General features: G+C 55.8%; 1 protein-coding gene across 2 annotated transcripts in view; it reads right to left on the bottom strand.

Annotated features, from left to right (window-relative positions):
* The window catches only part of CPNE2 (copine 2), a 53,676-nt gene that overhangs the window by 22,529 nt on the left and 17,192 nt on the right, over positions 1–13,955 (bottom strand). For both annotated transcript variants that reach the window (XM_082607709.1, XM_082607708.1), the window contains exons 2-7: positions 8,213–8,427; positions 5,694–5,873; positions 3,823–3,897; positions 1,866–1,937; positions 684–767; positions 305–394 (exon numbers count right to left, since the gene is read on the bottom strand). In XM_082607709.1, the coding sequence (XP_082463835.1) occupies positions 305–394; positions 684–767; positions 1,866–1,937; positions 3,823–3,897; positions 5,694–5,873; positions 8,213–8,392 (681 nt within the window). In that variant the 5' untranslated portion in view covers positions 8,393–8,427. The remainder of the gene's footprint in view (positions 1–304; positions 395–683; positions 768–1,865; positions 1,938–3,822; positions 3,898–5,693; positions 5,874–8,212; positions 8,428–13,955) is intronic.

The following is a 13,955-nucleotide window of genomic DNA, read 5'->3' on the forward strand; positions in this document are numbered from 1 at the left end:
ACAACACCTGGTTGTTTCCAAGGTGATTCTACATTCATTATCCTAGCTAGCAGCACACAGCCCTCTGGGAAAAAAAGAGCAGTCACTCTGTTCCCATTTTAGACAAGGGAATCGCAGAGATGAGGACCCTGCCCAGATCACTCAGAGGGTCAGGCAGACCTGGGACAAGGACTCAGGTCTCCTGCCCCTCCCCCCACAAGGGTTCTTTTTCCAGAGCTTTGCCAAGGCACCCCCAGGAAGCCTCAGGTAACCAGGATGCCGGAGCTGGTAGGGCGGGCAGCAGAGTTCCCATAGCCCCCCTCACCTGAATGGGCTTCTCCATGTCCCCATCACACAGGGACACCAATGGCACAGTGAATGGCTTCCACACGGGGTCCAGAGTGTACTTGATCACCTGCAGGACAGTGAGGGGCAAGGGTGAACTCAGGCCCAGGGCCGGTACAGCTCTGGGGTTGGGCCAGCCCAATGGGACAGGGAGTGGCAAGGTGGAGAGACCCACAGCCATGCCTCTGGGGATGGAAGTGAGCACCCCTGTGATGGGGAGGGAACAAGTCCTTTAGGGGCCAGTTTGGGTTTTCCTGTGTACCGCAGGACTGTGACTGCCTAGCCCCGTCCTGAGCTGTCGGGTGTGGCCGGACTACAGACCCACTGGCTCAGAGACCCCTGGAGCCCCACACACCCACCTCAGTCCTGTGGACCAGCATCCACTTGCCATCACCTCCTGGTTTATAAAACTCGAGAAACGGGTCTGACTTCCCAAAGAGGTCCTGGAGGAAGCGGGAGAATGAGGGGGAGGAAGGCATAACTCCACCAGATTCAGATGGGGTGGGGGTGTGGCCCTGCTGCCTCCCACACCTGGCGTCAGGAGTGAGGGCTGTGGGCAGAGCCAGCCTGGCCCCTCTCTCCTCAGCCTCTGCAGGGCTCAGCAGACGCCCAGGGCAGTTGCAGCCCCCTGGGACCAAGCAACAGCCCCAGGAGAAACTGCCCCATCCTGGGGTTACCAGAGCTTGGGCTCAGAGACCCTAAGACCTGGAGCCTGTAGAAGTTACAATTCCAGCATCTTCAGTGGGGCAGGACGTCAAGAGGGAGATTGTCCCCAGGGCAGAGGGAGGCACCCAGCAGGATGGGATTTTAATTCATTTTAGTGGGATTCTGAAAAACAAACTATCCTAGCAGAAGAGTCCTTTAAAACTCCATTTATTTAAGAAAACATGGACTCTAAAGAGGCTATATTCAAGAGGGGGAGACATAAAATAAATGAGTAAGTAATATACATGAGGCAGCAATTAGTGTTAAGGAGACAAAGGAGGAGGGGGCGGGAAATCAGGGACCACTGCAATTTCAGGGAAGGCCTCACTAGGAGGTGACATGGAGGTGAGAGAGGGGCCTGTCATGAAAATATTCAGGGTAAAGAACATCCCAGGCAGAAAAGACAGCAAGTGCAAAGGTCCTGAGGCAGGGCGGTGCCTGGTTTAATCCTAGGACAATGAAGAGGCTGATTTGGCTAAAACAGAATGAAAGTAGGGAATGAGGAAGGGGTGAGGTCAGGGAGTCAGGGGGAGCTGAGGACACATCAGGTGGGGTCCTGTAGGTTACTGTAAGGACCCTAGCATTTACACTACATGGGATGGGGAGCCCCAACGAGTGGGTTTCCAGCCATGTCTCGAATATCTCTAAGTGATAGGAAACTCACTACCTCAGTGGGGAAGCAGTCCTAATTGGGGGTGTCAGTAGGACTGTGTGCTATGGACTTGTCCCTGGAGGGGCAATGAAGGTGGTGGCCAGAAGTCCCAGGCCACACAACCCCAGGGCTGGGGGAGGGTTGCTGTTCCTTGATGGAGAGCCCCCTCCCTTGCCTGCCTCACCTTCTTGTCCAGCTTCCTGCCCACCAGGCTCAGCGTGATGACCCGATTGTCTGAAAGCTCCTGGGCAGCAATCTGTAAGGCCAGAGGAACATCGGGGGTCGGGGTCTGTCCTGAGACTCCCTCTGGCCTCCGTTCAGGCAGGGTGGACACAGGTTGCCCCAGGAGTCAATTCTCCAGGGCTAGGAGGGGAGTGGTGGGGAAGAGTAGTGCCAGGTGACCTGGGACAAGTCTGTCGTCTTCCTCAAACCTCAGTTTCCATCTTCTGGAAGATGGGGGTAATAACTCTTCTGGATATGAGGAATCAGAAAGTGACCCCAATGTGGCTCAAGAGATGGGCCATGAGATGGTGGGGGGGAGATGAAGCAGGGACCGAACATGGAGGGTGGTCTTGAGCCCTAGGGAGAGGCTCTGGGCCAGCGAGCAGCCTGACAGACCCTCTCATGTCCCCACTGCAGATCCAGGGAGCACACACAACCACCTCAAAACACCAAGGTGTCGGAAATTCTAACAACTTCACTGTGCAGCCAGGGAAACTGAGGCCCAGGGCAGGCAAGGGGCCACCCGAGCTCCCTCTGCTGTCTCGTCAGCTCACACCACTCATCTATCCTCCATGCCCTCCCCATCAGCCATGGCCCTCTGCCCCAGGCCAGCCAGTGATGCACCACCTGGGTGACCTCGAGGCTGCCATCTGCCCTCTCTGGGCCTCTCCCTCTCACCTCCCCAGAGTGGCAGGGAAGGCCCTCTGGCTAACAGCAACCCAAGTGGGCTGGGCCCTCCCTCGGCTAGGACTTCCTCTGCTCCCACACCTCTGGAATGGCCTCACCTAATGAGCTATTTGACCCTGAGAACCACAGACAGAGGCCAGGCTAGAGGCCCCTTCTCCCCTTCCTCCCCTCCAGCTAAGACTTGCTCAACAACCCCATAGCGTAGGCCCTACTACTGCCCCCATTTCACAAGAGGACAGAACCCAGGTCTGGAGGCGAACTGTTGGAAATGCCGGAGGATGGCATACCCGCTGGGTGGGGTCCTTCTGGGCTGGCTTCCATGTGGAGGGCAGCTGGCTTGTGGAGGCATTTAGATGGGGAGGTTTTAAACCCCAAGAGGTCGGGGAGGCTGGGAGGGGACATTCCAGGTGGCAGGAACAGTGGATGAGGGCCTGGGTAAGTGCAGGGTATGCTAAGAATTCAGTTTGCCTTGAACCCAGGCCATGGACATGAACGGGGTAAAAAACAGCTGAGACTGCTGGCTCCCTCCCAGCCTGGAATGCATGGCTCCACAGGCAGTGGGGAGCCAGGAAGGCTCCAGGGCAGGGGAGTAAGGCCTGTGAACACACACAGGTACAGCCCTCCTCCCTCCAGAACCCCTGGCGTCACACAGGCTCCGAAGAGGGACAATCCAGGAGCGAACCTCACTAGCTGAACCGCCCAAGGGCACTTTCTCTCTGGGTTTCAGTTCCCTCATCTGTAAAACCAGGTTTCCCTGCTTCCGGGAGTCTAATGACCGAAGAGCTCAGCCGCTCAAAGGGCCTGCGCATCGCAAGAACCACTGCGCATCGCAAGAATCACTGCGCATCAGAGGAATCATTGCGCATTGCAGCCACAGGCAGAGTTCCGATGGGCAAGGCCCTGAAACGCCTGAAAGACGCCCAAGGGGCCAGTGCCGGGAGTGGATGCAGGGAGGGCTCTGGAGGCTTCCAGGGAGGAGGAGTAGTGCCCCTGCCTGGGGAGCCACCGTGGGGACCCCTGGCAGTGCCCCCAACTCCCCAGTTTGGCAGCCCCAACACATCATATGTGGAGCCAGGAGCCCGTTGCTAAGAGACCTGTTGCTAAGTTGTAAGTTGGGCCTTTTTACTCCAAACAAAGCTGGTGATTATCTGCCAGTGAAGTGGCTCATTGATGGGGGAGGGCAGTGGGCAGTGTGTGGGGGGCCTGCAGAGAGCGGGGAGTGGGGCTGGTACCGTAATCAAGCCCTTCCCCGCAGGCTTGTCATTCATTAGCAGCAGAGGCTGAGTGATCTTCTTGCTGGAGACGATCTGGAGGGAGAGAAGAGAGGCGCTCACTCTGAGGGCTGGGGAGGAGACCCAGGGAGGAAAAAATCCTCAACAGGCACTGCTCACAGCATGATGCTCCATGCCAGGCGCTGGCTAAACCTCCCCCTGCATGATCCCCGCCATGGGAGGCAGACAGCAACCACTGCTAACCCCACCGGGCAGCTGAGGAGACTGAGGCCCAGAGAGGTTGAGACACTTGCCCGAGGTCCCACAGCTGGGATAGAATCCCAGCAGTCGGATTCTGCTGACCTGGATGTCCCCAGGAAAAGGCTCTTGTGAGGCTCACTTTCTGGAGACTGCTGAAGGGAGGTTAGCTGCGTAACTGCCTCCCCCAGAGTCATCCAGAGACCCCCACCCTCCCTCAGGGTGTGATCCCTGATGGAGAGGATCAAACCCTGACTCTTCCTATGTATTTTCATTGCTTTGAATAGTGAATACATTCACACAGAGTTCAAGGATCCATACAATATAGAAAGGACAAGTGGAACACATTGTAAAGTCTCCCTCCCACCCGTCTCTGTACACCCCATTCCCACACCCTCCATGTGCCACCACAGTTCTGCTTCTTGGGGAAAAGGCCAGTGTTTCTTTGTGCCAATGTGAGCATGTTCCTAGTCTCCCTGTGCTAGCTTTTCTCCCTAGGTCCACTCTCTGCCCTTCTCCACCTTCTCTATGCCACTGAGGACTGCATCACCTGGCTCCCCTGTCTTACAGCTTGTTGGGGTTCAGCCAACAGGGGTGCCAGCAGGAGCTAGGAGAGCAGGAGGGGAGAAGGGCTGGGCTGAGCCTTGGCGGAAGCTTTGTTGCTCATCATCCGCCTCAGCTCCAGTCCAGAGGCCTCCCCGTGGTGGAGTGGCAACACCACTTCCTGCCCCGCCCCTCCCTCCAGGCTACGGGTGACTGGGCTTCTGGCAGGTGTCAGCCCTGTAAAGGTTTCCTCAGCCCTTGTCGGTTCCTGCCCCTGCCCACTGGTCCTAAAGCTCTCTCCTCCATTACCCTTTGAGGGTGTAGACACATGGCGGGGACCCTGAGAGAGACACCCCACTTCTTACATAACTGCTGGGCCCTTGCTTTTTTCATTGAACATCATCTCCTGGAAGGCCCAGGGCATTTCAGTCTCTACTAGAACCTCTCGAAGCATTTTCCATTTTATTCACCCACCATCCCTATAGACTGGGCAGAGAGGTCATCACTATCCCCAAGTAAAATATGGGGAAAGTGAGGCTCAGAAGGGTGTGGGGCTTGCCCTAGGGCACATAGCCATTAACAATGATCGGAACTTGTATCAGGAGCTCTTAGCCCTGCAACCTCCGTAAGCTCACCAAGGAGTGAGATGGAGGGGGAAATGTGGCCCACAGGGGGACAGGAAGAGGCCCAAGGTCACACAGTGAGCCAGCCATCAAGTGGGACTATCATGGGTGTCCTGGTTGCTGGTCAGATGCTCCCATCCCAGGAAGTCCAGACCACACTTGCTTACTTCTACCACTGAGAAGCTCTGGCCACAGGGCGCCCCACTCCTGTGCGGCACTGTGCTCAGTGTCTTCCGAGGGGAACACTTCAGCCTGGCCCCAACCCCACCTGCCTACTCCCCCCTTTCTGTGCCTGCTGGCCCCCAAGGCTGTCGGCATTTGTGATGCCGCCTCGGGAGCCAGGCGGGAAAACGGGACCAGGGAAAGCAGGCAGCAGCAGACTCTCCAGGGGGCTGCCCCATCCTCGGGAGCTAGGTGACTTATGGCGGCACTGCACTGACCCCGCCCTCCTGGAGGAGCCCGGCTCACCGTGCCCAGGCTGCAGGAGAACTGGCCCAGGAAATCATGCTCCTCGAGCTGCGTGCTGGACTTGTCCTGGTCGAACAGGGCAAACTTGAGCTTCTGCACCTCCTCAAAGTGGTAGTCAAGGACGAACTTCTTGGAGAAAGCGGGGTTGAGGTTGTTGACTGCAGTTTCTGTCCTGTCATACTGGCAGGGGGCAGGGAAACAGGTGTCAGAGTCAAGTAGCTGGTTCAACCCTTCTTGGGCTACAGGGAATCATGGTGCTTACTTGCTGAACACCCAATTCTGTGCCAGGCACTCATGGCCAGTTACCCGGGTGGCTGAAACAATCATTACTCCCAGCTCACAGATAAGGACACTGAAGCACAGAGACGTTAAGTGACTCACCCAAGGTCGAACAGCTAGAGGGCAGGGCCAAGATTTGAACCCAGTCCTGACTCTACCATTCACACTTTTTTTTTTTTTTTGCGGTACACGGGCCTCTCACTGTTGTGGCCTCTCCCGTTGCGGAGGCGCAGGCTCAGCGGCCATGGCTCATGGGCCCAGCCACTCCACGGCATGTGGGATCTTCCCGGACCAGGGCACAAACCCCTGTCCCCTGCATCGGCAGGCGCACTCTCACCACTGTGCCACCAGGGAAGCCCACCATTCACACTTTTAACACACTGGTCCTGACTCCATACCCAGGTTCTAAGGTAAGAGGTCGGACCCTGTCCCTGCCTAGGTTAAGTGACAGAGGGAGTCCCTCTTCCCATCTGGACCTCAGTTTCCCCTTCTGTAAAATGAAAGGATTTGACACCTGTGGCTTTCATCCTTTTTATTTGGGGAGAACCCTTTTTTCAAACCACATTTTACATGGAAGCTGAGAGAAGAAACAGAGAGAAGGAGGGGTACTTAGGGGGGAGTGAGGTCAGGGGCTCCCCATCTCCCTGGAGGCAGGTGTCTGTACCTTCCTCGAACCCTGGAATGTCAAAACCAGGAAGCTAGCGGCCCCCACCCCCCACCTAGTGTGGAGACCGAGGCCTGGGGAAGGGCAGGGCCTTGCACTGTGGGACCCTGGTGGGGCTGGGACTGGAACCCCGCCTCCCAGCCTCTCTGTACTGAAGCCCCAAACCGCGGAGTCTGGGTGACAGTCTATTTTGGGGCCTGGGCTGTGTTGATTTTTCCTCCCACCCATCCCATTTCCAAGGGCCAGAGAGCAGCAGGGACGGAAGAGGTCTTGGCCCTGAGCTATTTTTAGCCAGGGTGTCTGGACTGGGTGGGAGCAAGATTGTCAGGGAGGGTGGGGGGCATGCCATGAGTGGGGGTGGGTGCAGTGGGGGAGGACATCACTCCCCGAGGGGCGGGGCGGGGGCGGGGGTTGTTCCGGAGACCTGTCAGAGGGGACTCTGGCCATGCTGGCCTCAGGCCTGGGGCTTCCCCCAGCAATCCTCGGCTGACCTCATGCCCCACCTCCCACTTCTGGCTGTACCACCAACGTGCTCGGTGAGACACGTAAGTCCCTCCCCATTCTGGGCCCCAGTTCTCCTCTGTAAAATGGGTCAACAATCCCAGCCCATTTCCTTGGCATCATAAGAAGGAGCCAACATCTGTGGAAACTCTTTGTAAACCACAGTATGTTCTGTGGGACGCCCACCGAAGCCTCATTAAATAACTATGAAAAATAGAAACATATTTTGGAAAATTTATGTGCATGTAAAACTATCTGGAAGGCTGGATACCAAACCATTAACAGTTGGTTCTCCCTGACAGGCGGGTTCCCAACCATTTTGATTTTCTTCTCTAGGTCTACCTGGATTTTCTAAATTTACTGCAATGAATATAGACCCCTTTCGGAATAGGAAACAAAGCCATTTTTAAACACTGAAAGTCTTAACAGTTTGGATTTCTCAATATCCTTCCTTAAGTTGCATCTTTCCCCAGCCCTCAGGCCAAAGTCTTCCAGCTCAGAAGTCCTTGGCTGTGGCACCATCAACATCCCCAGCTCTGGGACTCTCCATGGTAGGCAGGGAAAGAAAATCCTCATTTCACAGATGAGGAGACAGGCTCAGAGAGGGATAGCCACCTGCCCAAGGCCACACAGCAGGGAGTGACAGAGCTGGGTCTTGGTCCAGCTCTGGGACCAAAGCCTGAGTTCCCTATTTCTTTGTTTGCTCCTCACTGACTGTGCTCATTTAGGAGTAAGAGGGGAAAGTTATTTTAAAAATGAAAGCAAGCATTTTGCAAAACTCTAAGGTTTTAACTATATATTATAGTAACTTAAAATATTATAGAACACTAAATATAAAATTATATAAATATAAATCTATGAATTATAATAAACACAAATATAATTATTTTAAGTACTGTTATAAACATTTTAAATAAAATTTGATTTTCAGAATAACAATTTTCTAAGTAACCCCCGGCCCACACTGCAAGTACTTCCAAGGGCCTGACCCCAGGTCCCTGGGATCCAATGAGAGCCCCTCCCCAGCGACCGAGCCACCCTCCACCCATTGCAGCTGCGCACAGAGGGGCCTCACCTCGCTCCACCTGCCATCATTCTCTGTGAAGAGGACACAGAAGGGGTCGGACTTAGAGGTGACGTCCCGGTCCAGCAGGTTCTGGCCGCTCACTGACAGCTCCACCTTGCACACGCAGTACTGGGAGCCCACGGGGGCCACCCCCGGTGCTGGGGCACCTCCACCCGGCATGTAGGCCATGGGGGTCGGCAACGGCAGCAGCAGCTCCTCGCAGTCTGAGGGGACAGCATTGGGGGTCAGAGAGGGGACAGACATCTGCTGCGCCACTCCACCCTGGGGAGGCGTCACCACCTGACCCTCAAGATGTGGGTAAAGATGGAACAAAAGGAGTGTGTGTGGGGCGGGGTGGCAGTGTGGAGGATGACATGGGCAAAAGCTTGAAGAATGCAGGAAATGCGTGAAAAAGGAGTCTCCGGTAGGTGTGTTTAGTTTGTCTTTGAAGTCATTCTCTGCTTTGGTCCGTCTTTACCTGTGAGATACACACAGGTCCAAGCTGCCCGTCAGATCAGCAACAAATCACAGTGGACACAGGCATCCCATTCATTTTGCCAGGAAAACCTGGGCTTCTCCTGAGCAATTGGCATATCGGCATCTTGCGGCTACAACGGAGTTTGTAATTGCTCAGGTTTCCCTCACTGCTTTGGCCACTAGGAAGCTACCTTCTGGTCACTTATCCAAAACTTGACTTTGTTCATTATCTGTCTTGTTCATCCTGTATCACCAGCCTAAGCACAGTGACCGGTCCATAGGAGGCACTCAGTTTACATTTGTTGGATTAAAAAAAAGGTAAGTGTATAAATCAACGAATGGACAAACGCTCCATATCGCTCACATCTTGCCTGAGTTGGTCCTTATCCTCGGCTCTCTGTGCCTCAGTTTCCTCATGTGCTAACGACACATCATGACACAGTCCTACAAGGTGTGGTCAGATCTTATTTCCACTGGCACATCTGAAGTTCACCCAGGCCCGCCTTCCAGCATCAGCCACCCGGCAAGATGTCCATTTTGGACATCCCTATTCCCCGTTCCCCTCGCCGGGTCACGAATTTGCTCATCCCTCCCTGACTTGGCATGGCCACCCTGCGGCACACACGCAGCTCTCCAGCCCCTCCGTTGGAAACTAGTTTTTACACGACAAGAATAAATACTGCAGGCAAACTGCAGTGCTGTGCTGATGCTCTGGGCTCGCGTGACTATAATGAGGTTCTGTTCTAGGGACAGACAGTGGGAGGGCGGAGGCTGAGCACTGGCTTTGTCACTGTCCAGATCCTCTCTCTGTCAGGTATGCCCAGGGCGCTGTGTCTGGAGCGGAAGAGGGGACCGCGCTCACGCAGACCTCCTGCAGACCAGGGCTTTGTGTGCCCAGCAAGGGGCTGGCGCTCAGGAAGCGGGCTGGGGTCAGAGGGAGAGGGAGCGGGCCCAGCACTGCCACTGTGGCTCGGTCCTTCCCGCTTGGAGGACAGCCACCTCCTCGCCAGCCTCCCTGCTGCCTCTCCTTAGTCTCACCACCCCTTGTGTCCCCACAGGGGCTGGAGTGAGTTTTTTTTTTTTTTTTTTTTTTTTGCGGTACATGGACCTCTCACTGTTGTGGCCTCTCCCATTGCGGAGCACAGGCTCCAGACGCGCAGGCTCAGCGGCCATGGCTCACGGGCCCAGCTGCTCCGCGGCATGTGGGATCCTCCCGGACCCGGGCACAAACCCACGTCCCCTGCATCGGCAGGCGGACTCTCAACCACTGCGCCACCAGGGAAGCCCCTGGAGTGAGCTTTTAAAAACACAAATTGGACCATGTCACCTCTCTGCTTAAAACCCTGCAAGACTTCCATCACTCTCCGAATAAAGCCCCGGCTCCCTCTGGGAGCCTGCAGCCCGCAGGACCTGGCTGCCCTCCGCAGCTCTCAGCCAGCCTGGAACATGAGGTCCTAGAGGGCTGGAGCTGGGTAGTCTTCTTACCGCAAGATCCCAGCTCTGGCACAGTTCTTGGGACTTGGTAGACACTCAGTAAACACTCTAGAGTGAATGAACGAGCCTCAGTGTCCCCCTCTGGAGGGTGAGGCGATTTTAGGACTTGCCCCGCCAGAGTGAATAAGGATCAGAGACATCATGTGGGTGACGTGCTCAGCTTGTAGTCAGTGCTGGTCAGCATGGTCAGGTGGGGTCATGCTCTCAGAAGGAATGGCCTCCTCTCACCTCCCTCCTCTGGGGCAGTGCAGGGCCAGTTACCCACTCGACAGTCAGGGGATAAGATATTAGTCAAGGAGTTGGAACCTGGCCTTTGTGGGTAAGTGTTTGGGGGCTGGACTCATCCACACAGAGGCTGAGAGAACACCTGTTTATGCTTACAACTACCTGGGGTGGGGTGGGGCACAAGAGTCACCCCCATTTTGCAGATAAGGAAACTGAGGCTCAGAGCAGAAGTCACCTGTACAATGTCACACAGTCAGGAAACAGAGGCAGGCTGTGAACCAATTTTCCAGACTCCCAGGCCAACATATGGCCCCAGGGCCAGGGGACTGCTGGGCATGGTGGGGACCTAGAACCAGGTGGGGGCATCTGGGGAGTCAGCCAGGCCAAAGGGAGCCTGAGGCTAAGAAGACCCCGGCGCCCCCAAGGTCACCAGTTCCTCTGGGGTTACCCTGCCCGCACCCCTGTCTCTCCCATCATCACTAATGGGGTGGATTCCAGCTCACCCACCCCTCTCCACCTCACAAGCCCCCTTCATGACATGCTAGATGCCATTTGGGCCACCATCCCCCATACTGCCAAGTCAGAGACCTCTGTTTTCATCCCGTACCTGAGGGGTATCAGGTACACACACCCAGGTTCACACATTTCTTTGTGCACGTCACACCGATACGCACGCACACACATGCCCGCAGGCTAACAGATGCAAAGGCAAGCGCTTGTATGGACACTCTGGGGCCACTTCTCCCCCACCCTCCCCCTGGTCTGAGCTACCATCATCCCTTGCCTAGGTTACTGCACTGTCCTCCTACCCCTCACTGGCTCCAGCCTGGCTGAGGGTGTGGCCAGGAGGGCCAGGTCCAGGGGACAGTGGGGCTGGGCCAGGCTCCTCAGAGCCCACTGTGGCCCCACCTGGATCAGCTTGCAGGCCCCAGAGAGAGTGAGTGATGAGTGGGCGGGGAAGGGGCACTCCTCCCCCAGCTAGGGGCAGGTCCCCCATCCCCAACTCACCCTCTGCTTGGAAGCTTCTGGATCCCCGAAACGGGGAGCACATGATGTCTGGAGTTGGGGCGGGGGGGGTCAGAGTGGGCCCCTCTGTGCTGGCCGGCAGCGGGCAGGCAGGCCAGACCCTGAGGCCTGACGCAATGGAAAAAGAAACCACGGCTTAGGCTGGGCCGGGCCCCCTCCCCTCCTACTCCAGCAGGAGGGCAGGCAGGCAAGGTGTCATTAAGGGAGGGTTGGGCCTGCCATGCGCATCTGGGCAAGATGGAAACGCTCCCTGGGGCATCACCGCAGCACAGGTAATTTGAGGTTTCAGGCTTGGAGAGGGGGCCTGGGGAGCTGGGGCCTGCTTGTGGATGGTCCTGACTCCTGGCCCAGATGGACACAGGCCTTCTGGGGTGACCAGAGCCCCAGGGAAGGAATTGGAAGGCGGGGATACAAAACTAGCAGTCCCTTTTACAGATGGGTTAACTGAGGCAAAGAGTGGGCAGGGCTTGGGAATTCCCATTCATTCATTCAGCAAACATTCCTTGAGCACTCTCTCTGGCTTCAACAATGAACAAGACTGAGGCTTAAGCTCCCACAGGGTCCGCTGGCCTGGGCTCCTAAGACATCTTACCCTTTAGGCAGAAGAACAGGGTTTGGAGACTCTGGTGCTGAGTCACAGGTCTAGAACATTCCAGTTTTAGCCAGAAACCTAGGAACCCATCCTCCTTGACCTCTCTCTTTCCTTCATCCCCCTTACCCTACTACTGCTGTCGGTTCCACCGCCAAGATGCATCCAGCATCGTCCCCATCTCCCCGCTTCCACTTCCCTGGCCCATGTCAGGTCTCCCTGAGGAACCCCAGCCCCCAGACTCTCTTTTCCACACCCTGCCAGAGCCAGAGGGAGTCTTTAAACATGCAAATCAGATGCTACCACAGCTCTTCCTGAAAATCTCCCAGTGGCTGCCCTTCCTTGTCACACAATCCAAATCCTCCCCAGGCCAACAGGGCCTGACCTGACCCAACCTTATGCCACACTCTCCCTCGCTCCCTGTGCCCCAGCTGCACTGGCCTCCTTCTGCTCTGCAAATACGCTAACCTCTCTCCTGCCTCAGGGCCTTTGCACTTGCTCTTTCCCCTGCCAGAAATGCTTTTCTTCACATGGCAGGTCTTTTTTTTTTTTTTTTTTAATTGATTTATTTGGCTGCGTTGGGTCTTAGTTACAGCATGCAGGATCTTTCGTCGCGGCACGCGGTCTTCTTTCAAATTGCGGCACGCGGGCTTAGTTTCCCCACGTCATGTGGGATCTTAGCTCCCCGACCAGGGATCGAACCCGTGTCCCCTGCACTGGAAGGCGGATTCTTAACCACTGAACCACCAGGGAAGTCCCATCACATGACAGGTCTTAGTTGTCAGCTTCATGTCACCTCCTCAGAAGCCTTCCTTGGTCACCCAAGCTAATGCAATCTCAGCCCCACACTGGTTCCTTCACAGATCAATGCAATCTACAACCATTTTTACTAATTTGTCTATTTGCCTTGTGCACTGTCTGGAATGTAAGTTCCACAAGGGAGGGATCACTGTTTCCCCAACACCTAGAGCAGCACCTACACTGTGGCAAATGAATGAGGAAGGGAGCCCCTCAGGCAGGCTCTTTAACCTGCAGCCCCAGAGGAATCACAACCACCTCCCCGCTACACACAGCACTTGAGAGATCATAAAGCCCCTTCTCAGTCCCGGGACCATCATAACTGCTCCAAGAGGCCAGCACTAGAGGGGTTCATGTCCCATTTCACAGAGGTGGAAACCAAGGCCCAAGAAGGGGGCAGTGGTGCTTCTAAGCCAGGGAAGAACGGTGCTGAGGCTAAGAGCTAGGGCTGCCCTACTCCAACTTCCCCGCCCATCACTGGCCCCAGCAGCTCAGGACCCAGGAGCCCGGCTGTGCACCCCACCCACTGTGGGGAAGAGACACTGAGGTGGCCTGCAGGGGCCCCAGTTCAGAGACGGGCAGTGATGGGAGACACCAATAGAGGCAGGTACAGGGAGAGAGCCGGTAGGGGGCGGGGGAGGCAGCGGCTGAGGTGGAGACCTGGAGACCCAGATGGGGAAGAGGGAGATGGGAGGGGCAGTGCCGAGGTGCCCCCCACTGCAGGGGCAAGTGCAACAGCGGGATGGCCTGTCAGAACTGGGGGGCATCCTGTGCCCTCTGAAAAAGCATGCTCAACCTGATATCTGAAAAATGAAAGTCTGTTTTCAGTGCGAACTGCAGCAAGTAACGCTCTACAGTCTTGTTGGCAGCAGTTACGAGGACAGGGGTGCGGTCCTCTGGTCGGTACTGTGCTGAGGGTAAGAGCACTGACTCTGGACTCAGACTGCTGGGCTTGAATCCCTGGTTCTGTCATTTACCTGCTGTGTGATCTCAGGCAAGTTACTTAGCCTCTCTGGTCTTTGTTCCCCTTCTGTAAAAACAGGAACAACAAAAGTGCTTTCATCAGGTATTGATGTCGAGGATTAAATGAGGTAAAGCATTTAGAATGACACTATGCAGCTTGTGCTATTATCAGCGAGTCTT

The sequence above is a fragment of the Mesoplodon mirus genome (genome assembly GCF_964341445.2).
Source record: "Mesoplodon mirus genome assembly, chromosome: 19".
Classification (NCBI taxonomy): Eukaryota; Metazoa; Chordata; class Mammalia; order Artiodactyla; family Ziphiidae; genus Mesoplodon; species Mesoplodon mirus.